Source organism: Rhincodon typus, chromosome 18 (assembly GCF_021869965.1).
Source record: "Rhincodon typus isolate 14 chromosome 18, sRhiTyp1.1, whole genome shotgun sequence".
NCBI classification, from domain to species: Eukaryota; Metazoa; Chordata; class Chondrichthyes; order Orectolobiformes; family Rhincodontidae; genus Rhincodon; species Rhincodon typus.
Window position 1 is genome coordinate 48207606 of NC_063349.1, and position 25703 is coordinate 48233308.

Here is a 25703-nt window from a genome sequence, read left to right on the forward strand (position 1 = left end):
CACAGTGTGGAGCTGGAGGAACACAGCAGGCCAGGCAGCATCAGAGGGGCAGGAAGGTTGACGTTTCAGGTGGGGACCCTTTGTCAACGTTCCTGCTCCTCTGATGCTGCCTGGCCTGCTGTTTTCCTCCAGCTCCACACTGTGTTATACTTGACGATAGTTTCATGGTCACCTTTGTTAAAATTCAGCTCTGAATTCCAGATTCATTAACTGAATTGAAATTCCATCAGCTGCTGTGCTGAAATTTGAACCCATTACACCACCAGCATCTTTCACCCCTCCCCCACCTATAAACCCTACAACGCTCCCTTTAGCCCAGGTCTATGGTTTACTGTATCAGTGACACAGCCAGGCACAACACGCCCTCCTGTTACCTTCATAACTATCTAATGTTCGTTTCTGATGAATGGGGTAGACTGCATAACGAAGGGGCTTGTGTTTCCTCATGCATGAATCACAAAAACCCAGGTTTCAAGTTCAGCGCGTAATAGGGAAGGCAAATAGAATGTTGGCCTTTATTTCACAAGGAATGGAGTATAAAAACAGGGAGGCCTTGATATGATTGTAATGCAGCAGATGCATGGGAACACCACCATCTTCAAGAGAGATAGTAAGAACTGCCGATGCTGGAGTCAGAGATAACACAGTGTGGAGCTGGAGGACACAGCAGGCCAGGCAGCATCAGAGGAGCAGGAAAGTTGACGTTTCGGATCAGGACTCTTCTTCAGAAAGTTTCTAACCCGTACTCCTACTCCTCTGATGCTGCCTGGCCTGCCGTGCTCCTCCAGCTCCACACTGTGTTATCACCACCATCTTCAAGTTCCCTTCCAAGCCACTCACCTGAGTTGGAAATATATCGCCGTTCCTTCACTGTCGCTGGGTCAAAATCCTGGAATTCCCTCCCTAATGGCAATATGGGTCAACACACAGCAGGTGGTCTGCAGCAGTTCAGGAAGGCAGCTCAGCACCACCTTCACAAGGGCAATAAATGCTGGCCCAGCCAGGGATGCCCACATCCCACAAATGAATTTTTAAAAAGGCACTAGTCAAGATGACACATGGAAAACAATGAATACTTCTGATCCCCATATTTAAGGAAAGATATTCTGGCCTTGGAGGTAGTCCAGAGAAGGTTTACTAGATTGACACTGGGAATGGAGGGATTTTCTTATGAGGAGAGGTCTAGTAGGCTGGGCCTATGCTCACTGAAATTTAGAAGAATGAAAGATGACCCTTTTGAAACATACGTAGGGGGGGTTAACAAAGTGTGGAGGGGTTGTTCCCCTTGTGGGAGAGCCTAGGACCAGAGGGAATAATCCCTAATGGTTCACTCACTCAAGACAGAGATGACGACATTTCTCCTGCCAGAGGGTAGTGAATCTGTGGAATTCTTTACCACAGAGGGCAGTCAAGGCTGGGTCTAGTGTATCCAAGGCTGAGATAGACAGCTTATTAATCAGTAAGGAAACCAAGGGTTACAGGTAAAAACCAGGAAAGTAGAGTTGAGGATTACCAAATTAGCCATGATTGGTTGGTGGTGTAGATGCGATGGGCTGAATGGCCTACTTCTGCTCCTACACATTAAAGGGCTATGAAATGTTAACTCTGCTTCTGTCCTAACCTGCTGAGCATTTCCAGCATTGTTCTTCTTCAGATTGTATTTGTATAGCACCTTTGACATAGCAAAACATCTTAAAGCAACATCATCAAACAAAAAGTGAAACAGCGACATCAGTGGCAGAGGTAAGAAATGTCTCAATGGAGGTACAAATGTGGAGAGATCACAGAAGGGAATCCCAGAGCTTTGGGGTGTATGTGACTGAAGGCACAGCCACCGATGGTGGAGCTGATGAAAAACAGGCAGCTCGGTGACCAGGACGTGAAGCTAGGCAGGTACCTGGAATGGATGTGGAAACTGGAGGAGTTTCCACTGACAATGAAAGACTTGAAAAACTAAGAACGAGATGTACAAAATCAAGATGGTGTGTAACAGAGAGTTAAATTGGATCAGCAATCGTGACAAGAAAAATAATGAGTCCCACTTCTGATTTGATTACCTCAATACCAACAGTTTGATTCAGGTCGATAGCTGTGCTGTGATTTCAGGCATTGTCCTCAATGAGTTGTCAACAACAGGGCCCAGCTTCATGTTCTTAAGGATATATTACTTGGATATAAAGTATTTAGAAAAAGATAACACAGTGTGGAGCTGGAGAAACACAGCAGGCCGGGCAGCATCAGAGGAGCAGGAAACTTGACGTGTTGGGTCAGGACCTTTCTTCAGATATCCTGCCTGGCCCGCCGTGTTCCTCCAGCTCCACACTGTGTTGTCTCTGACTCCAGCATCGGCAGTTCTTACTATCTCTGAGTAAAGTAATTAGAAAAGTTCTGATTTCCTTAAGCAACATTCCTACCTCAACCAAATGAAAACTAATTGATTATTCTCTTTCTGAACTATGCACAAACCGTACCCTCCCCTCCAGTCCCACCCCTGATACTTGGCCCAATGTGAAGGTCATTACTGGATCTCTCTGAGATAACACATGGTGCAATATCCATTCTGCCTTTGTTTTCTGATGCAGGATGTCCTTTGTCTTATGTCACTGAAGGAGCAGCACTCTTTAACCTGTATACAGTTTGCTGCAAGAATACCTGAATAATACTTTCCCCAAAGGATTGCCAACTGTAGACAAGCAGCAAAACCTCAAGTCACATGAGGGACAATGTAACCTGCAGTTTATCTGGAATCATGTCACATCACTAATCTAAAAGTTCAATATCCTTAACGCTCTTTACCATCAGCCTTGACCAAAGCAGCGATGCAACGAATGAATCAATATATATTTGCTTCTAGTGTGTATGATAAAGTTCATTAAAATGTGTGACATACACAACATGGCAAAATACAAGGTCAACACTCGTGCAGAAATGTGACATCTAGTTTCTTAAATTGAGACCAATGAGAATTGTTTTATTACAAAGGTAAATATTGTGGATGCTGGTAAACTGAAATAGAATTCAGTTCATCAGCATTTTCAATTTTCATTTTATTTTGGGAGATGATACAAGACTAGGACCCTCTTTCACTTAGCTCCTAATTTTGCTGAGGGTGTGCATTACAAACAGGCAATGGAAGCCTCTGGGTAACCAAACTCTCGAAAGGACCAGGCCACATTTTTCAGAGATAGTAAGAACTGACAATGCTGGAGTCAGAGATAACACAGTGTAGAGCTGGATGAACACAGCAGGCCAGGCAGCATCAGAGGAGCAGGAAAGTTGACGTTTCGGGTCAGGACCCTTCTTCAGAGATCTGGCTCAGTCTTGCTTCCACCCCAGGGTTAGCTGTGTCCAGCTGAAAATGGAGGTAAAGATGGTGCTGCCATTTGAGGATGGGTCACCAGACCCGAAACATTATCTTTGATTTTTCTCTTCACAGATGCTGCCAGACCTCCTCAGCTTTTCCAGCAACTGCTGTTTTTGTTCCTGATTTACAGTATCCGCAGTTCTTTCAGTTTTTATTATGTGGAAGTGCCTTGTTCCTTTCAAAATGAACCGTACTTTGAGACTGTTATCTAAATGAATGGCAGAGCAGGTTTGGAGGACTGAAAGCCTGCGACCGCATGTGGGAGACTCAGCAATGGGTTGAATGGACTAGGGATGCCTACAGAACTACATTCTAGCATGAGCCAAACTCCTGGAGTGGCACTGTGGCTAGCACTGTTGACTCACAGTGCCAGGGGCCCAGGTTTGATTCCGGCCTTGGGTGACTGTGTGGAGTTTGCACATTCTCACCTGTGTCTGCGTGGATTTCCTGCCACAGTCCAAAGATGCGCAGATTAGGTGGATTGGCTGTGCTAAACTGCCCATGGTGTCCAGGGATATGCAGGCTGGGTGGATTAGCCATGGAAAATCTAGGGTAGTGGGGCAGGTCTTTGAGGGATGCACTTCGCAGGGTTGGTGTGGACTTGATGGGCCAAATGGCCTACTTCCACACCATACGGTTCTATGATTTCTCTGCAAGGGAAGAGCAAAAGAGTTGTAACATCACAGACAGTGGCCATTCAGACAGTGCCACAGCAAGAGAACAGAGGCCTCTCTCCCAGCCTGAAACATTAACTCTGCTGTCTCTCCACAGATGCTGCCAGATCTGCTGAGTTTTTCCAGCAACTTCTGTTTCTGATTTCCAGCATCTGCTCCAGCTCTTTCGGCTTTTCAATTTTATTTGTGTCTTAAATCTTAACAAAACACCTTGATGGCCACATCTGACGTTAGTCTTGCACAAGAATTAAACCAGTACTAACCTAACACTCTACTGCTGGATATGAGTACACAGCATGCTCTGTCTAACCTCAAACTAGTGAATCAAATAGTCACCTCTTACAGCACACTTCCATATCCTGACATCCATGATTCTGTGGTTTTACGGTAGCAGTGTCACATTCATTGTTGCAGTAGATCTGTACTGGACATCCCCATCAGTGCAACACTTTACTGCACTTGGTAGGACAGAATGCCACAAACACAATCAGCAATTACGTCAGATAATAAAATCTTTTTAAGCATACACCAGCGCATGGCCAGGTGCCAGGCAATGCACAAAATCTAGTCATCTGGGAGGAGCACAGTTCAGAAGTTATACACACCTAACACAGTTATTGTGCACTGTCACTGTGCCTTAGCTTTTCCAATGGTTTTATGGAAAATGGATAGCTCACCCGCCTTTACCAATTGGTACACCTCATCTGCAAACCTCCACCCTTTCTGCCAACATTGCCTTCCAGCATATAGTTACCGAAGAAACACCGCACTTACTTCATCAGGTTTGGGTTTAACTTGAGGCTTCTTGAAGAAGGAAGTTCTTGCAGTGAAGAAATACTCTTCAGAGTCCTCTTCCAAACTGCTGTACCCGCTGCTCATAGTGCTAGTCCACGTCATCTGCAACAGACTCCTTCCACCAGCTCTCCCTCTCTCTCTCTCACATACACATACAAAGCCGGAACAGAAATGTACAATGTTCAGCGCTACATCCAAAGCTAACTGACACAGTTCCTCATGCAGTTTCCCCTCTCTGCGTTAAGAAATAGCTGGGACTCAGATCCGTGCCTTGCTCTCAGCTCTCCTCAATTCGAGCGGAATTGGCTCCTGGCCGATTGACAGTGTACATTAAGTCCCTCCTCTCTCACTCCTTTATTTCTCCCCAGACTTTTCGGCTCTGAATTCTCCAAGCGGAAAAAAAAAAGTCCCACTTTGAGAGACGGAGAGAGAAACTGCCCAAGTAGCAGCGAGTTAACTCTTCTCTTGAACGCTGGGGCTGACTGGTGCTTTACAATAAATAATTTGATGGCAAATCAGATGTTGTAAACCGACAGCTCACACCCACAACTGTAAGGGATGAAGTCATTACTGACCAACCCCTCCGTCAAATTTCAGCGATTAGACTGCAGTTAGATTTCCTGTAAATCTAGCACCGGCTAAAAGTCACTCAAACCCGGAGTAAATCAGTTGACAATAGGGTGTGAAAAGGACCTGTAATGTTTGTGTCCATTGTAAGGCAAAAAGAGAAAGTGGGTGGGGATTTTGTTCAACTGACTGAATCACAGTGGCACGAATGATATTTAACCTCGGCAGAGAAAGAAATAACTAGTCACAATGTTTCAATCTCTCCACTAGGTGCAATTTAATTTTGTTTTGGGATCATGTCAGGGTCGTTATTTCCCCTGGCTTTATTTTCCCAGCTAACCGGTTGCAAAGTTTGCGAATCAGTCCAGACTGGTGCTACAGACCAGCAAACAAGCCCCCTATAGTTCGGTTTGAACTCAGAACTCGTGTCATCCTTCCAGATCTGGTGTAGTGTAGTGTCACTGGCGGCGGCTTTACAAATCTCCTGATGTTCTCTCTGCAAAGTCCCCTGGCCCTCACTCAGATTGACAACACACACACACAGTGTGATTGGCTTGTTTCCATGGACGTGGAGGGTGGTGGGGGAATGCTGGGGATGGGAGAGTTCGCTAGGGCGTGGTCTGTTGAGAATATAACGTACCACAGGGCTCCAGACCCCTTCCCCCATGCTTCAGAACGCCCAACCCCCAAAACAACCCACCTTCACCAACACCCCCCCCCCCCCACCCCCTTCATCTCAGTGATATTCCATCTCCAGTGATTCCCCCATTCCATCACCCATCTGGATCATTCCTGCTTCAGGTCTTTTCCAAATAGCCCTCCCCTGCCAGTTCCATCCCCAGAAACTGAAACTTGCCCCCTGCCCCACTCCCCGGATCTCACCCCACACTCCCTCCTGCCACCGCAAGTCTCTCCTCCCCACCCTAGATAACAGCTTCTCCTGGAAGCTCAGCTACGCCTCATCCCGAGCCTCCACAGATCCCTTCCCCCCCAACCTTGTTCCCCACTCTTGCACACACCCAGACCCCCAATCCATTCCCTGGATCCCTGCCATTATCATCCCCAAAGCCCCCAGCCCTCACCAGAACCCTCCTCCCCACACACGTCCAGTTGCCATCTCCGGAATAACTCATTCCCTCCCCAGGCACCTCCACCCTGTCCCTTTCCAGAACACCTACCCTCACCCTCATTCCTCCCTGACAGCCCCTCCCTCAGCATCAGGCCTGCCACACACCATTCCTGGGCTGTGTCAGACCAGACCTGACCTCCTAATGCCTCTCTGTAACCTTCACAATTACTATCATCAGACTCTTGACCCCATCCAATCTTTCAAACTACAATCCTACCCATCTCGAACCTTTCCTTACAGATCAGCACCACTGTACACTCACTAATCTACATGGGTTCTCAGTTAAGCCATGACTGGATTTGCAAACTCTCTGGGACCAGCCTTTTGCATGTGCTCAATGTTAACTTCTCCATCTTTGGCAGGAGTGTTTCCCTATGCTCTGAATTCTTTTTCCCCTAACCAGAAGTAGCATTCACACAACATCACCATAGCCGTTTACAGCAAGATAATATCTAACCATCGCACCTTGACTTTCAAAGGCGTTACCTCCACTTAATCCTACACTATCAGTATTGTGAGGTTATGATTGACTGGAAACTGAACTAGACTAGTCATATATCTACTTTGGCTATAAAAGCAGGACAGAGGCTAGGAATACTGCAGCAAGTAACTCGCCTCCTGACTCCCCACTATCTACAAGGCACAAGTCAGGAGTGAGATGGAATACTCCCACTTGCCTGGATGGATGCAGCTCCAACAACACCCAAGAAACTTGAAACCACCCAGGAAAAAGCAGCCCGCTTGATTGGCACAACATCTACAAATATTCACTCCCCTCCACCACCACCGCTCAGTAGCAGCAGTGTGTACTACCTACAAGTTGCACTGCAAAAGTTCACCAAAAATCCTTAGACAGCACCTTCCAAACCCATGACCACTTCCAACTAGAAGGACAAGGACAGCAGATACATGGGAACACCACCCACTGCAAGAGACAAAAAAACTGCAGATGCTGGAATCCAAGGTAGACAAACAGGAGGCTGGAAGAATACAGCAAGCCAGGCAGCATCTGGAGGAAAGGAACAGTCAACGTTTTGGGTACAACCCTTCTTCAGGACTGGATGTGGGGGTAGGGGGAGCTGCAGATAAAGAGGGGGTGGGGGGGAAGGGGTGGAGGCAGAATGTTGGTAGTAGGTATGGCTTGGGGTTGGTCGATGGGAGGGATGAATCCAGTTGGTGGCTGGAAGGGAGGGTCAGTAGGTGGAACGGAAGGGAGGAGGTGGGGCTGGAAAGGGAGCCGGGGGATGGGTGGGAAGGTTATTTGAAATTGGGGAACTCAGTGTTGAGTCCCCCAGGCTGTAGGGTGTTCAGGCAGAAAATAAGGTGTCATTCTTCAAATTTGCATCCCATGAGTGAGTTTAAAACAAAACCCTTCACCTTCCTCTCAGTCTCTCCTTCTTTAGGGCTTAGATGAAGAGAATTGTTTTCACCCGGAGGGTGGTGAACCCATGGAATTCTCTGCCATGGAAAGCAGTTGAGGCCAAAACACTGAATGTTTTCAAGAAGGAGGTAGATACAATTCCTAAGGATCAGAGGGTATGGGGGAGAATGAGGACTGAGTTGGATAATCAGCCATGATCATACTGAATGGCAGAGCATGCTCGAAGGGCTGAATGGTCTACTCCTATTTTCAATATTTCTATGACCATCTCTTATAATGATCCCTTTGGGCAAGTGCTTGGTCACCTGTCCTAATGTATCCTTGTGTTTGGTAACGCTCCTGTAAATGCTGGGGACATTTTTCTATGGCCAAAATGCTACACAAATATAAGTTGTTGTTGTTGTGCAATGTATTCTTGCGGTGCACGCTGTTGTTATGTTCATTTCCTATATTGTCAGATGTGACTCAGTCACACTTCAGGACTCAGGCAAAACCACCAAGACTGAAACGTTTTCTGAAGAAGGATCTAGGCCCGAAACGTCAGCTTTCCTGCTCCTCTGATGCTGCTTGGCCTGCTGTGTTCATCCAGCTCTACGCCTTGTTATCTAAGACTGAAACTCCCTCAGCAGCATTGGGGAACTGTGGAGCCATCAGAGATGCTGTCATCGGATGAGGCATTAAACCACAGTCCTCATCTCTCAGGGTAAATGTGGAAAATCCCATGGCACCATGCTGAAGGGGAAATGAAGCCCAGTTCTAAACATCACAGAAACTGAGTACAGTATCTGGGTCATTTTCCACAATACTGTTTATGGAATCGTGCTGTGTACAAATTGGAGCTGCTGGGTTAGAACAGTTTCTACCTCATTGTGATGACCAGGGTCATGAAACTTATAAAAATACAACTTTTCTTTTGTAATTATAATTCATTTTTTGTAAAGCGATTGTGGACATCTCGAGGCTATGGCAAATGCTATACAAATGCAAGTCTTTTTTCTTTACTGTTTTAGTTAGGCCACATGTGGAGTATTGTATACATTTCTGGTTCCCATACTACAGAAACCATGTCGAGGTTTTGGAGAAAGTGCAAAAGAGGCTTTACCAGCATATTGCCTGGATTAAAGTGTATTTAGCTAAAAGGAGAGACTGGACAAACTTGGTTTGACATCACTACAGCATTGGAGGTTGAGGGGTGACCTGATAACAGTACATAAAATTACGAGAAGTATGATTAGGGTGGATAGTTGAAGTCTTTATCCCAGGGCAGAAATGTCAAATACTAGGGGCCGTAGGTTTAAGGTGAGGGGGAAAGTTTTAGGAGATGTGCGAGGGAAAGTTTTTTACACAGAGGGTGGTAGGTGCCTGAAACACTCTTCCAGGGGAGGCGGTAGAAGCAGACACGATAGCAAAATTTAATTGGCATTTAGACTGACACTTGAATAGGTAGGTCGCATGTTTGGTACAGACATAGTGGACCGAAGGGCCTGTTCCTTTGCTGTACTGTACTACATCCGGATAAATGTGAGGTTATCCACTTTGGTTGCAAAAACAGGAAGGCAGATTATTATCTGATTTGTGGCAGTTTAGGAAAAGGTGAGGTGCAATGAGACCTGGGTGTCATGGTGGAACAGTCACTGAAGGTTGGCATACAGGTGCAGCAGACAGTGAGGAAAGCTAATGGCATGCTGGCCTTCATAGCGAGAGGATTTGAGTATCGGAGTAAGGATGTCTTGCTGCAGTTATACAGGACCTTGGTGAGGCCACACCTTGAGTATTGTGTGCAGTTTTGGTCTCCTAATCTGAGGAAGGACATTCTTGCTATTGAGGGAGTCCAGCAAAGGTTTAGTCGACTGATTCCCGGGATGGCAGCACTGACATGAGGAAACCGAAAGAAACTGCGGATGCTGTAAATCAGGAACAAAAACAAAGTTGCGGGAAAAGCTCAGCAGGTCTGGCAGCTTCTGCGAAGAAAAGATCAGGGTTAACGTTTTGGGTTCAGGTTCAGCTCTATCTTCTTCTTAACTCCTACGCACATGTATTGACAGACTCACCTCACAACCCTTTAACCTTTTCCTCATTAATAATCTATTACCTCCTCAGTATTATTGTGTCCAGGCATCTACTGCACTCTGCTGTACTGAATTCCACAGATTCACGAGCCTTTGAAAGAAGTAATTCCTTCTCATCTCTGTCTTAAATCCACCTTCCCTTATCCTAAGACTATGACTTCTCTTTCTAGATTCGATATGAGGAAACATCCTCTCTACATCTACAATGTCAATCCTCCTGGGCATCTTAACTACCTCAATTAGATATCCTCTCATCCTTCTAAACTCTTGCAAGTATAGGCCTAAACTGCTCAATCACTCTTCATATGACAAACCCCTCATCTCTGGAATTAATCTGGTGAATCTTCTCTGAATGTTGCAACCCCCACCCATATCTGTGGTATCCAACCAATACCCCACCTCCTCTCAACAACTAACCCTCCCACAAATCTCACCTGGGATCATCCCGCTCAAGGTCTGGGACATTAAAATGGGATCACATTGGGAAAAACATATGGGAAGCTCTGCCTTAAACCTCAAACAATTTCAGCCACACCTTTGTCCAGGGGCCAAGTCTGCAACCTCACGAGCTTTTCGCTCAAGATTGGAATGTCTGCCTGACAGCTAGGTCATTCTTGCTATACTCTGATCAATTCTCAACAGGTCTGAGCAGGGTCATTGGAACAGGGATAAACTCTGATATGGGCAAGCCAGTTTGGAGGCACAGGCCTCCCTCAGGAGAGAAAGATTGAAAGAAAGAGAGGAGGATAGGTTGGCAGATAAATATAACTCAACAGAGTTGGCCTCCTTTGTAACTTAGTGTGTCATTCTCGAGAAACAAACTATGTGAGTGGATAGGTTAATTTAAAAAAGAACATTTGGCTGAACTATGAAAATAAATCATTTATGAGAATGTCTTTGGCCTGAGATTGAGATAAAATGTATCTAGCTGGAGGCTGCCGTTATGAATGATAATTGTTCCCATATTTGCAAAACACGTTTGACCCCTCTTGAGTCCCAGTTGTTTGCTCAACTCACACTCTCTGCTGTTCGAAGTTATGTTGAGGTTATTTGACTGACAAATCATTAGGTTCAACTCATTACTTTACCTTCCCAAGCCTTGCAAATAATTCAATGTTTGATCACCAGCTAAACCAATCCACCATCTCAGCCCATCACCTGAACACAATATGGCGGGGGAGGGGGATACATCTGAAATGCAGGACTTAGATCAGTCGTTTTTTTTGTGCTGGACTTGTCTCAATAGCCTTGGAGCCATCTCAGTGCAGCAAGACCTTTGGAAAGGAGCTGTAGCACTGACAATGCCAGTGGTGTTTGAAGTTTATTCGTGCCCAGAAACAGCTGCGACGCTAGGCTCACTGCAGAAATATTGACTGAACTTCATAATGCTTCCAGGAATTTCCTTCCTGATCCTTTTATTCATTTTGTGGGATCATTGAACTTTCCCACTGCCCTCCACGATTCTCCTTGAGAAGGTGGTGGTGGAAGGTTCAGTTTTTGAGTTGCTGCAGGTCCAGATGGTGAAGTACGCTAACACAGTATTGTCAGCTAGAAAGCTCTAGGCTGTTGGACCTGTGCAGATCAAAAACATGGAAGAATCAGAAGGAAGCCGTTTGACCCAACTTGCCTTTGCTTTTTTGAAGGAGTTATCTGATCAGATCTACTCCTCGCCACCCCAGTCTGTCCCCTGTAGCCACATGTCTAAGTTAGAATGACATCTGTCTTAGAAGGGAAGCTGGAGGTAATGGCCTCCCTACACACCTTGTCCTGCGAGCTGGTGGACATCATGGCTTTGGATGGTGCTATTAAACACCCTCTGATTGGAGGCGGCTGGGTCAAGCTCTAGTAGCTGTGGGCAATATTTCTCATCTTCTGACAAACACAGATCCAGGAAAATGAAACAGCAAGTACAGTGATGTACAGTGCAAGTCTAGCCATGTATCTGTGCCTGGTCATTGGGCCATGAATTGGCAGAAATGGTGGAGTAGTTTTAATTCCATTGGTCTAGTAACCCACAAGGCCAGGCTAATGCTTTAAGGGTAAAGGTTCAAATCCACCATGGTAGTTGGCAAAACTTAACTTAATAATTCTGGAATTTTTGTTCTATTCTTTCATGCAATATGAGCATCACTGCCTAACCAACATTTATTGCCCATTCCCAGAGGGCAGCTTTTTTATTTCAAAAGTATACTTTATTCATAAAAAATATCTTTGTATATACATAGTCACAAATACAGTTTGGTTCTGTACAGCAAGGAAACAAACAAACATTTGAGTTTGATGGGCAGTTATTACGGTAGGACTGTAGGTCAGGGTGTCATATATTAGGAATACTAGTGAATTGAAAACTAGTCTCAGTAATGATGACTTTTTTACTGGTGGATTGTATCAAGCAGCATGCCCCTTGAGCTGGTCATAACAGGCAGAGTACTGACTGTAGTCAATCTATCCTTGTTTTGCAAAACCCCGAACATAATGGCTATTGTTGGATGTGTTTCAGCAACTGGACAACACTTGCTGAACAACGAGAAGCGTGCTAGGAATTAAATTAAAAACTAATTTAAGGTATTGGTCAGGCATGCAATGTGACTTCCTTATGCCCATCAGAAGCTGCACATATTAAACACTCTGGTGACAAAGAATTATGCCCGGGCCTTGTTAACTTTAGAAACATAGAAACAAAGAATAGGAACATAGTTTTTGAATGAAGCAAAAGGGTCAAGGTCAATTAAATACCTGCTGCTTCTCTATGGCCAATCAGGGTTGGCTTACCAACCAATCAGCAACCTTTATTCATGCTGTGTAAATTGCTGTCTTGTTTTTGAAATTTGGCATTCTTGCATCTGTCCTGATTGGTGGAAGACAGAAAGCTTCAACAATATGTCATTTTTTTTTTAGCAAGACTCAAAATTACGAAAACTGACGCGGCCAGATTTTGAAAAGTTGTGAAATCAGATCTTGGAGAATCAAGAGATGACAAGAAAGTAAATGTGGACTAATTTGCCATAATTATAATAACAAAGAGCCCACACATTGCAGGAATAAGATTCCCCATACGTGACACCACAAGTTGAGGCATGAACGAATAGACAGAAGACACTGAGTAGATACTGAATAGACAGAAGACGACTGGCCAACAAATAATTTAACCTGTCTACCACAGAAAATATCTCTGAATCTGCCAAAAAGTCAGACTGGAGGTTGCCAAAGAATATTGTAGCAGATAATGGAAGGATACAACACAGAAAGAAACCATTCAGTCCATCATACCTATTCTGTCTCTTTGGTTAAGCTACCCAATTAGTCCCATTCCCCTGTTCCTTTGTCTTGGCAGATTAATTTTCTTTCTCTTCAAGTATTAATCCAACTTTCCTTTGGAAGTTCCAATTTAATCTTTTTTCCGTCAACCTTTCGGGCAGTGCATTTTGGAGGACAACAACTCACTGTACAGAAATGTTTCCTCTTGTCATTGTAAATCAGTATGCTGTGGTTACTGCAAACAGTTTCTCCCTGTTGGTTGCCAGTTTTCTCCTAATGGTAATTAAAAATCTCAGAGTACTTCAGTGCAGAGGGATCTGGGTACCATTGTGCATGAAGCACAGAAAGCTAGTCTGCAGCTACAGGAGGTAATAAGGAAGGCAGATGGAATTTTGGCATTTATTGATAAAGGAATAGAATATAAAAGTAGGCAAGTGTTGTAGCAAACAAGGCATTAGAGAGGACGCACCTGGAGCATTGCATACATTTTCCGTCCCCTTGCTTAATGAGGGATATAGTTGTATTGGAGGAAGTTCAGAGGAGGTTCACTAGATTGATTCCAGAGATGAGCAGTTTGTCTTATGAAGAGAGATTGAGCAGTCTAGGCCTATACTCCCTGAAGTTTAGAAAAACGAGAGGAGATCTAATTGAGCACAAAAAGATGCTAAAGGGGATTGAATAGATGTTTCCTCATGTGAGCAAATCTAGAATGAGAGGTCATAGTTTTAGGATAATGGGTAGCAGAGATGCGGAGGAATTATTTCTCTCGAAGAGTTGTGAATCTGAGGAATTCTGTGGTGGATGCCAGGACACTGAATAAATTTAAGGAGGAGATGGACAGATTTTTAATTATTAACAGGTCAAAGGGTTACAGAGAGTGGGCAGGAAAATGGAATTGAGGTCGAGCTGAGATTAACCATGAGCAAATCAAATGGCAGAGCAGGCTCCAGGGGCTGAATTGCCTAGTCCTGCTCCTAGTTCTTATGTAATTATGTTTCAATAGTATTTCAATGACTGCAGCGTAGGACGTCATGAGTGTGTGAAAGGTGCTATAAAAATGCAAGTTCTTTTTTTAGCTTTCAAATGGTGAGAAAAGGTCTCTGGTATTTTTTTTCTTCCTTATTCATTCACGGGATGAGGGCATCGCTGGCCAGGCAGCATTTATTGTCCATCCCTAATTGCCCAGAAGGCAGTTAAGAATCAATCACATTGCTGTGGGTCTGGAGTCACATGTAGGCCAGACCAGGTAAGGATGGCAGGTTCCTTCCCTAAAGGACATTCGTGAACCAGATGGGTTTTTCCTGACAATCGGCGATGGATTCGTGGTCAACATTAGGCTCTTTAATTCCAGATATCTATTGAATTCAAATTCCACCATCTCTCATGGCGGGTTTCAAACTGGGGTCCCCAGAACATTATCTGGGTCTCTCGGTTAACAGTCCAGCGATAATACCACTAGGTCATCGCCTCCCCTGAGAGTTCATTCAACAAGTCACAAGCAAATTTAAGATTCTACCGAAAAGCACCGTAAAAGACCACGCAATTGCAAAAAGCAGTAGCTGCAATGCTCCTTTATCATTTGACGAGCACTTTACCTGGGAACAAAGATAGCTTTACTTGGGCAAAGAGTTTATCTTTTATGGTGGCTAAAAGCTATGCTATATTGTACATATTGGCCTTTATCATGGGCATTATTGGCAAGGCCAGGATTTGTTGCCCATCCCCTAATTGTTCTTGAACTGAAATAAAACTAAGAACTGCAGATGATGGGGATCTGAAGCAAACATAAATGGGTCACTGCACTTGAAATGTTAACTGCATTCTGTCTCCAGATGCTGCAAGACCTGCTCAGCTTTTTAAAACAATATCTTCTGTTTTGTTTACTCCTGAACTGTTGGCATGCTAGGCCACTTCATAACCAACCACATTGCTGTGGGCCTGGAGTCACATGTAGGTCAGGCCAGGTAAGGACAGCAGATTTCCTTCCTCACAGGACTTGAGTGAACCGGATGGGTTAGTTATGACTATCAATGATATTTTCATGGTTACTCAAACTACCTTTCAATTCTGGGTTTATTCAATGGATCTAAATTCTACCTGCTGTCACTGGTAATCCTCTGAGTTACTAATCCAGTGACGTTATTACTGTTACCATCTCTCCATCGATCTTTATAGCACAAAAATAAGCCATTCAGCCAAAAAGATCCTTCATCTAATCCCACCAGCATATCCTTCCATTTCTTGCTTCCTCATGTGTTTCCATGCACTGCATCCACGCTGTTTACCTCAACTGGTCATCATGATATGGAGGTTCACACCACTCACTGGGTAAAGAAATTTCTCCTGAATTCTGTATGAGACGTATTAGTGAGCATTTATCTTGATGGTCCCTAGTTCTGATCTTCCGTCAAATGCAAACCTCTTACCTACTTCTACCCTATCAAACTACAATATTTCAAAACCTTAAAAACCTCCCTCTGTCTTCTCTTCTCGAGAAATGTCGTGGGTTCCAGGATGTTTAACTGGCAGGTTCAACCTCTCATTTCTGAAGTCATTGTAATAAATTATTTTTGCTTTTCTCCAGTGCGTCCACGCCTTCTCCACTACATGGACACCACAGAACTGTGCAAAATTCCTCTGTGCTGACCAATATTTATCCCTCAGTTAGCACCATAGAGTCACAGTCATAGAGTGACACAGCACGGAAACAGATGCTTCGGTCTAACTCAAGCCAATTAAGTTTCCCAAACTGACCATGTCCCATTTGCCCTCATTTGGCCCATATCGCTCTAAACCTTCCCTATCCATGTACCTATCCAAATGTCTTTTAAAGATAATTGTACCAGCCTCCACCACTTTATTTGGCAGCTCATTCCATACATGCCCCATCCTCTGTGTAAAAAAGTTGACCCTCAGGTCCTTATTAAATCTTTCCCCTTTCACCTTAAACCTATGCCCTCTAGTTTTGGACTACCCTACCCCAGGGAAAAGACCTTGGCTATTTACCTTATCTATGCCCCTCATGATTTTATAAACCTCTATATGGTCACCCCTCTGCCTCCGACGCTCTGGAGAAAAAAGTCCCAGCCTATCCAGCCTTTCCGTATAAATCAAGCCCTTCAGTCACGGTAGCAGCCTTGTAAATCTCTTCTGCACCCTTTTCAGTTTCAAAACATCCTTCGTACAGCAGGTACCACTTAAAACAAAGTGTCCGGCCTCTTTTTCGTCCATAGTTTTCAGTCTATGCTATGCCTAAATTGACTGTTATTGACACTTATATTGACAACTATATATCACAATGATTTCACACCAAATCTGGCTGGTGGTGAAACATTTTGAGATGTCCCATGGCATGAAAGGTGTTGTGTTCATACAAGGGTATGATGAAGGGTCTAGGCCCGAAACGTCAGCTTTCCTGCTCCTATGATGCTGCTTGGCCTGCTGTGTTCATCCAGCTCTACACCTTGTTATCTCACATGTTCCAGCATCGGCAGTTCCTACTATCTCATATTCATACAAGTTCTGTGTTATGACAAGGATAGTTTCACTGGTACTTCCTCTGCTTTTCAGCTTACAGTTTACACACTGTCATGATAATTACTCTGCTCTGGACCTTAACACTGATTTGATTTAATTTGATTAATTATCATCACATGCACCTAGATAAAAGTTTTGTTTTGCGTGCAGCAGAGGCAGATCATTCCATACAAAATGCATAAGGGTGATTGAACAGAGCGAGGAATACAATGTTACAGCTGCAGAGAAGGTGCCCAAAGAGCAAGATCAACATTAAATTTAAAAGTTGAATTTTGAGAACTGTCCATGTAGTTGAGGGATCGTACTGCTCCATTGAGTGTATTGATGGTTGACTTTGCAGAACTGATGAGGAGGCCTCAAGTAAATGCTTAGCAGATGTCACACTGCTTTCAGTCAGCTTATGTTGAGTCTTTCTCCCATCTCTCTCGATTCTGAGACACATCCCATGGCACAGTTGGCTGGGTGTTGACGCCAGTTTCTGTCCCACACCCAAATGGTTATTCTTCTTGGCTGAAGCGTGGCTGATAGGAACCCTATCACAGGCAAGCCCAATCATGTCTTCAACCTACAGACATGCATACTTTCCATCAGGAGTCATCAGATCACAATCAAGATTGAGAACCCTGTCTAATGTAATTGTCAAAAGAACCAGAGGAAACACAGGGACAACTTTTCTTTGAAGCAACAGGTTGGTGTGATGTGGAATGCGTTGCCCGAAAGGGTGGGGGAAAGCAGATTCAAGTGTAGCTTTTGGAAAAGAAATTGAGCACCTTCTGAAAAGGGAGAAAACTTGCTGGGCTATGGAAAAAGAGGAAGCTTTCTTCTGCAGTGAATATGATTCTATTTGATTTTTACTCTGGCCTGATCACAAGATGAACATAGAACATAGAACAGTACAGTATAGTACAGGCCCTTCAGCCCACGATGTTGTGCCGACCTATTATCCTACTAAGATAAATCTACCCTGCATACCCTACATATTACTATCGTCCATGTGCCTATCCAAGAATTGCTTAAAAGTCTCTTTGATGAATTCTTTAATGAAGGGAATGAAAAACTAGCATCAATAGCTTGCCTTTTATTCCAAGGAACATCTCAAAACCTTTCACCACCAGTGAAGTTTGGAGTAAGGCTCTGAGGTGCATAGGCAATGATAAGTGTCAATTTAAGCACAGTATAGACAAAAACATATTGATGAATAGAGGGCAGGCAAGTTGTTTTAAGTGGTGCTAAATAAGGGATCAAAGTTGGTCAACACATTAGCAGAAAATCTCAGCTTTCAAAGCGCCAAAGTGATCCTTGATGTCCTCTAATGACGTTGCACAATTCCTCATGTGAAAGACAGCCTTTCTTCCTCTGACATTAGATCATTAATACTCACTTCAAACACCAGAATATGGAAGATGAGGCTTATATTAACATCTTGTTTAAAGGAGCACCCCTGACAATGCGGCAGTTGATCATTACTGCAATGAAATTCCTGCCTCCCTGTCCAAGGCTGGAAATGTGGCCAAAACCAAAGTCTTCTGACTCAAAGGCAAAAGTGCCAGTGTAGGGCAAGGCTGGAAGTACCAAGACCAGTTAGAGTGTCCCCACTTTTGCCCCACATCAGCAAACTCAACAAAGATTCAATACCAACTTGCAAACAAAAATTGACTTATATAATTTCACTCACTTGGGCATCACTTGCAAGGCCAGCATTTGTTTCCCATTCTTAACTACCCTTGAACTGATGGCTTGCTAGAACCGGTTTCGAGGGCAGTTAAGAGTCAGAAACATTGTTATGGGCCTGACGTCACTGTAGGCCAGACTAGGCAAGGATGGCAGATTTCCTTCCCAAAGGGGCATTAGTGAACCAGATGGGTTTTCACAACAATCAATAATAGCTTCATGGTCACTTTTACCGAGACCAGCTTGCAAACCTGATTTTATTAACTGGATTTAACTACCACCAGTTTCCACAGTGGGATTTGAAGTCATATCACCTCAGCATTGGGCCATTGGATTACTAAACCTGTGGCATTACCATCACAGCACCATCTCCCTTGGTGAAGGAGGAGAAAAAGCAAGGCTACTGGGGGAGTTGGAATTGATTAGCACTTGGCAATATAACTGGTGCAGGCATGATGGGCTGAATAGCCTACTTCTGCATTGTAACACTTCAGTGTATCTATGACTGTTTTTCTCTTTCAGAGATCAAGCACCATATGATGGGCCAAATGGCCTCTTCTGCACCATAACAACTCACTGTTTCTTTTAATTCAATGATTGACTAGCTGTTTCAAAGAGCCAGCACCAACATGATGGGCTAAATGGTTCCCTTCTATACTCTGTAATTCTATGCATACACCTTTATACTTTAGCATAAGACTGGAGTTCTTCATAGAATAGAATCCCTACAGTGTGGAAACAGGCCATTTGGCCCATCAAGTCCACACTGAGCCTCCAAAGAGCATCCCACCCAGTCTCACCCACCCATCCTACCCCTGTAGTGATACATTTCCCATGGCTAGCCAGGGGAATTCCACCTAGCCTGCACATCCCTCGACACTATGGGCAAGTTAGCATGACTAATCCACCTAATCTGGACATCTTTGGACTGTGGAAGGAAACCAGAGCACCCGGAGGAAACACATGTAAACACAGGGAGAACGTGCAAAGTCCACACAGACAGTTGCCTGAGGGTGAAAATTTAACCCAGGTCCCTGGCACTATGAGGCAGCAGTGCTAACCACTGGGCCAGTGTGCCACCCCCTCCTGTATTTTGGTTCTCACTCACTCAGATAAATACTGTGATCATTTAGCTAACATTCTATCTTGTTGTTGTCAGTTTGGTTCCTCTGTTACTTAAAGCTAGCATGATCCTCAATGGATCTGGATTTGGTTAGTAGTGATCAGGTTTCATGTACACTTTAGATTCCATCCTATACTTGCGATGACTAACTCCCTTTTTCTCTTCCTGTCTCCGAAAGAATAATTGGTTTCAATGGGCAGGAACGGGAACAAAGGCAGGTTTAGCCATTGTCATCTGCATAATTCTTCTGGCCAAGGTATTGTAGACATTCCTCACACCATGGGTCTGCAGCCTATGTTGTTTGGTGTGTTTGATGCTTGCGAGGGACTCAGAGGTCCTGCCAATGTCTGAACTGACAACATGACCACTGCCACCTGAGAACAGTAAAGAAATGCAGAGCCAGCTGGATAAAACAAGACAAGGTTTATTGTATTGCAGCCAATTTGCCACAGCTACCTGTCCGCTGTACTGCAAGATATCTTGGCAATCTTCCCAATGGAAAAGAGCTACGTAGACAGAGACAGGTTCTTCTCAGACAGAACATGTTGCCAGGCATGAGTTTTGTTGAAACGTTTCACCTTGTTAGTGATGTGCAACAAATAGATGAAGAATGGCACCTTATCCTCTTTCTCCAGGAAAAAGATTTGTCAACATGACCTTCACGAGCAGAGTTTTAGCCAATCTCTGTGTTCGGTGTGGGATCCTTCAAGCCTGAAGTGATCCAGTGTGGATTAGGATAGCCAACTCTCTAGTCTAACTGGAAGAGTCTTGCCGTGTAAACAATATGAAGTTTAATGCTTATTGCAACATGTTTACAGATTACACGAATATGAAATAAAGTCAGAAATTGCTGGAATATCTCAGCAGGTCTGTGCAGAGAAAGCAGAGTTAACGTTTTGAGTCAGTGATGAAGGGTCACTGGACCCGAAATGTTAACTCTGCTTTCTCTGCACAGATGCTGCCAGACCTGCTGAGTTTCTCCAGCAATTTCTGACTTTCAATTTCATTGTCACTATGATTGAAGCTAACTTTTTAATTCCAGATTTGATGATTGAATTAAAATTCCACCAGCAGCTTTAGCAGGATTTAAACCAATGTCGCAGAGCATTTCTGAAGAAAGGTCTATGCCCGAAACGTCAGCTTTCCTGCTCCTCTGATGCTGTTTGGCCTGCTGCGTTCATCCAGCTTCACACCTTGTTATCACAGAGCATTAGCCTGGATTCTGGGTTGCTAGACCAGTCACATTACCACTATATTTCCATCTTCCCCCAGTTATACTCTTCATCCAGCCATTGTCATTATAACATGGAAGGATGTCTTGGAATGTGTTACAATGTGGAGGATAAGGACAGGTGGATGGACAAGACTGACGGTTGAAGAGGATCAACGGAATGGTAGAAGGAATGTATTTTTAGGAAGTTTTTGAAGGTGGGGCGAGAGAGGTAGTGTGTTGTGGAAAGAGTGAGACTGAGGAGAGTGACTGCAAAATGGTGAAGCCAGACATAATCGGTCTGAAGGGGCAACACCCTCTGCAGCTTTTTAAAATCTGTTTGTTACCTCAAAATGGGACCGTTACATGGTGAACATTTCTTAACTCTGTGATGTTGTTTCTTGTTCCAGTGGCAATCCCCGCACAGTCTCACCACTTCCTCTGCCTGTCATCTCCTCCTGTCCTAAAACCGTCAGGGATCCCAATATTCCTCCAATGCTGTTATCCCAGCTTCCCCCGTTTTAATCACTCTGCCCCTGGGGGCCAGGCCTTCACATGCTCTGGAGTACTCTTCACTCCCCTTCTTCCTTTAAAGCACTCCTTAAAATATACCTTTTTGAATCCACCTTTTTGTTATCTGTACCGATTATGTGGTTCGGTGTCACATTTTTTGTGATAGCTGCACCTGTACAGAGCCCTGGGACACTTTGTCGTATTAAAGTTGTTATACAAAAGCAAGTTGTTTTTGTCATTGTCAGGAAGGGTTTTTATACAACTTCATTGGAACATTTCTGCCACTACAAGGTCAGAAATCGAAATGCAGAACTGTTACAGTACACAAGGAGGCCATTCAGCCTATTGTATCTGTGCTAGCTGTCTGGATGAGCAATTTTCCTAAGAGCATTCGCCCCATAACTGGGCACAGTCTTCCTTGTCAAATAACTCCTTTTGGAAAATCTCACTTGAATTTTCACCCCACTCCTCGGCAGCATATTCCCTCACACTAATTTTCCAAAGTTTTAGTTCACTGAAACATCCTTTCACAGGGTTTGGATCCCATGCAAAGTGTCTATGATCGGCAGTCTGATATCCCCCTACCACATCTGTGCCAACAAGCTGCATTTTCAGAGAGCACTCAGTGTTTGGTACTCAACATGCCTGCACCTTGTGTGGCAGTGTGGCACAGCGATTAGCACTGCTGCCTCACAGCGCCAGGGACCCGGGTTCAATTCCACTCTCGGGTGTCTGTCTGTACGGCGTTTGCACATTCCACACCCCCCCACCCCGGTTTCCTCTGGATGCTCCGGTTTCCTCCCACAGTCCAAAGATGTGCAGGTTAGGTGGATTGGCCACACTAAATTGCCCATAATGTTCAGGGATGTTCTGGGTGGATTAGTCATGGGGAATGTAGGGTTACTAGGGATAGGGTAGGGGTGAGGGTCTGGGTGGGATTGGAGGGGTTGGTGTGGACCTGATGGGCTGAATGGCCTGCTTCCCTACATTCTATGATGGCTGAGTGCAGAGAGATTGCAATAAACCAGAAAATGTGCGAGCACGAAAGTGATGTCAACGCCATTTGAGTTCACCATGTGTAAAATCTGATTGGTGAAGGTTGATGCTCACAATCCTGGTGGGGACATTTGCCCACTGGACATATGTTGAAGATGCCACACAACGTGTCAACCAAATAGACAGAACCCCTACTGTGCAGATGAAACATCGGAATATAACGCACTGGTGGCAGGAAAGGACCCCTTCCCCGTCATTGAAATTAGAACAAACTGGAAAATTACCGCCTTGGAAATTTGAAAGAAAATGTTAGTCTCCTTTTCTTCTTTGTCTTATTGACAAAGTTCAGAGAAACATTGTTCATCAAAATGTTAGGATTCTATTGGCAAAACCTGAAAATCAGGAACAGAAAAGGGGGAAAGAGAGTTTGTATTTATATTGAGCATGCAAAATGAAGTTCCAATAAATGACTTGGAAAATGTTGCAATACAGGAAAAAGTGACAGCTAATGGGAACACATGCCATATCCCTTGGTAATACAACAAATGATCAGATCATTTGTTTGAGTGATGCTGTTTAAGTATTTATAGGACACAATATTGGGTGTGAAAACTCCTGGTGAGGATGACTCAAAGAATGGATATAAACAGGTTCAGCAAGTTGGCAAAATCTTGACAGATGGAACATGACGTGTGGAAACTGTAACGTTATGTACTTTGGCAGGAAGAATGGAGGAACTGAATATTATTTAAATTGAGAAAGACTGCAGAAAGCTGTAAAACAGAAAGATTTGATGTGGAGGAGCCGGTGTGGGACTGGGTTGGGCAAAACCAGAAGTCACAAGGCACCAGGTTATGGTCCAACAGGTTTATTTGAAATCAGAAGTTTTCGGACGCCGCTGCTTCATCAGGGGAATTGTTGGCCATTATTTCAAAGGGAATGGAGCAAAAAGTTAGGGAGCTTTTGCTAAAACTATACAAGGCACTAGTCAGACCACAGATGGAATGCTAGTTCTAGCCTCCTTACTTATGCAAAGATATACTAGCACTGGAGGCAACCCAGAGAAGGTTCAAAAGGCTGACCCTGGGTATGACACGACTATTTTATAAGGAAAGGTGGAGTAGGTTGGGCCTGTATTCATCAGCATTTGGAAGAATGAGAGGCGACCTTATTGAAACATGTAAGATTCTTAGGGGACTTGACAGGGTAGACTGAATTGGAGGAAAGTTTGAGATAACAAGGTGTAGAGCTAGACGAACACAGCAGGCCAGGCAGCATCAGAGGAGCAGGAAAGCTGACGTTTAGGGTCTGGATCTTCAGAAATGAAGAAGGGTCCAGACCCGAAACGTCAGCTTTCCTGCTCCTCTGATGCTGCTTGGCCTGCTGTGTTCATCCAGCTCTACACCTTGTTATCTCAGATTCTCCAGCATCGGCAGTTCCCACTATCTCTGGAGGAAAGTTTGTTTCCCCTTGTGGGAGAGTCTAGGATCAGAGGGTATCATCTCAGAGTAAGCGGTCGCACATTTAAGACACAGATGAGGAGGAATTTCTTCTCTCAGGGAACAGTGAGTCTGTGGAATTCTTTACCATAGAGGTCTGTTGAGGCTGAGTCATTAAGTATACTCAAGGCTGAGTTAAAGAGGTTTCTAATCAGTAAGGGAGTCGAGGGTTATGGCAAAAAGGCAGGAAAGTGGAGTTGATGATTATCAAATCAACTATGAACTAATTGAACAGCAGGGGAGATTAGATGGGCTGAATGTCTGCCCCTATGTCTTATGGCCATTGACCAGGACACCAGAAAAAACTGCCTTGCTTGCTTCGGAAATGTGCCTTGGGATCATTTACATCCAACTGTTGAGGGGGGTCTCAGTTTAACATTTTATCGGAAAGACAGCAGTACTCGGACTTTTTTCTTTATTCATTCACGGATTGAGGGCATCGCTGCCCAGGCAGCATTTATTGCCCATCCCTAATTGCCCAGAGGGCAGTTCAGAGTCAACCACATTGCTGTGGGTCTGGAGTCACACGTAGGCCAGACCAGGTAAGGATGGCAGTTTCCTTCCCTAAAGGACATTAGTGGACCAAATGGATTTTTCTGACAATCGGCAATGGATTCACGGTCATCATTAGATTCTTAATTTCAGATATTTTATTGAAATTAAATTCCACCATCTGCTGTGGTGGGGTTCGAACCTGGGTCCCCAGAACATTATCTGGGTCTCTGGATCAACAGTCCAGCGATCATATCACTTACCTCTAACTGGAGTGACATGTATCAGCGAGTTGTATGTGCTCAACAAAGGAGTGGAGTTTGAAGCCCTCATTTTCCAATTCAGAGGCCAGAATGGGACTAAAGTTCACACTTAACAAGAGATTTAAATTCCTGTTTGAATAAACCCTTGCTCTTATAGAGGAACAGTTTTGTCTCCTCAGTATGCTACAGCTGACCAACTGCTTCAGAAAGATAATTAATATTAACACAAACCTGGTAGGTAACCTCTGCCCAGCACAGTCCCAAGGCAACAGTCTGTGGAACAATGCTGTCCTTGTTTAGATAGGATAGGGGAATAGACACACAGAGGCCATAACTGTCTAGGTGCCAAACTCAAGTGTAGTCTCTCCCTCTCCTTTTAAGACACTCCTCAATACTTAAATCCATGACAATTCCTTTGGTCAGCTCTCCTAATATCTCCTTCTGTGACTCAGTGCCAAATAATGCCAGACAATAACACTCCTGTGAACACCCTGGGATCGTATTTGCTCTGTTAAAGGTGCTATATAAATGCAAGTTGTTGTTATCGTGTGCAGGAGTAACTTTGGTAAACAGTTCAGTTTTGTTAAGATTACGAGGGGTAACGGGAGGGTGGACAGGAAGCAGCTGTTCCTCTTTGTTGAAGGGTCAGTAGCAAGGGGACATATTTTTATGGTAAGGGAAGGAGGTTTAGAGGGGATTTGAGGAAAACGTCTATCACCCAGAGGGTGGTGGGCATCTGGAATACACAATGTGGGAAGGCAGGAAACACCACAACCTTTATGAAGGGCATGGATGAAATACTTGAAAGATAATAACATTCAAGGCTTGGGACCAAGGGCTGGAATGTGGGAATAGTGTAAACAGGACAGTGCACACTCAATAGGCCCTTGGGCCTCTACTCTGCTGCATGACTCAATGAGTTTGCAGTCAAACCCCAGTCACCCAGTGCTTTCTGGCCGACCAGGGCAGTTAAGCTGATCCTAAGTGTTGGCTGTCAGTGTTCACTTTCCTGCCCTTTCCTTCATTCCCCGAATGATCAAGAATCTATCTATCTCAGCCTTAAATATAGGTAAGGACTCTGTCCCCACAGCTTTGTGTGGCAAGGAATTCCAAAGACTCACAATCTTCAAAGAGAAGAAATTCCTCCTCATCGCAGTCTTAA

At 44.3% G+C, this 25703-nt stretch overlaps 1 protein-coding gene across 3 annotated transcripts in view; it reads right to left on the bottom strand.

Moving 5' to 3' along the window:
- Positions 1-25703, bottom strand: part of rassf3 (Ras association domain family member 3) — a 214127-nt gene that overhangs the window by 90858 nt on the left and 97566 nt on the right. Inside the window, exon 1 of one of the 3 annotated variants that reach the window (XM_048607774.1) lies at positions 4813-5425. The exons of the other annotated variants lie outside the window; for them this stretch is intronic. Coding sequence (XP_048463731.1) covers positions 4813-4935 — 123 coding nt within the window. The 5' untranslated portion in view covers positions 4936-5425. Of the gene's footprint in view, positions 1-4812; positions 5426-25703 lie in introns of those variants that run through there. 3 annotated transcript variants of the gene reach the window in all.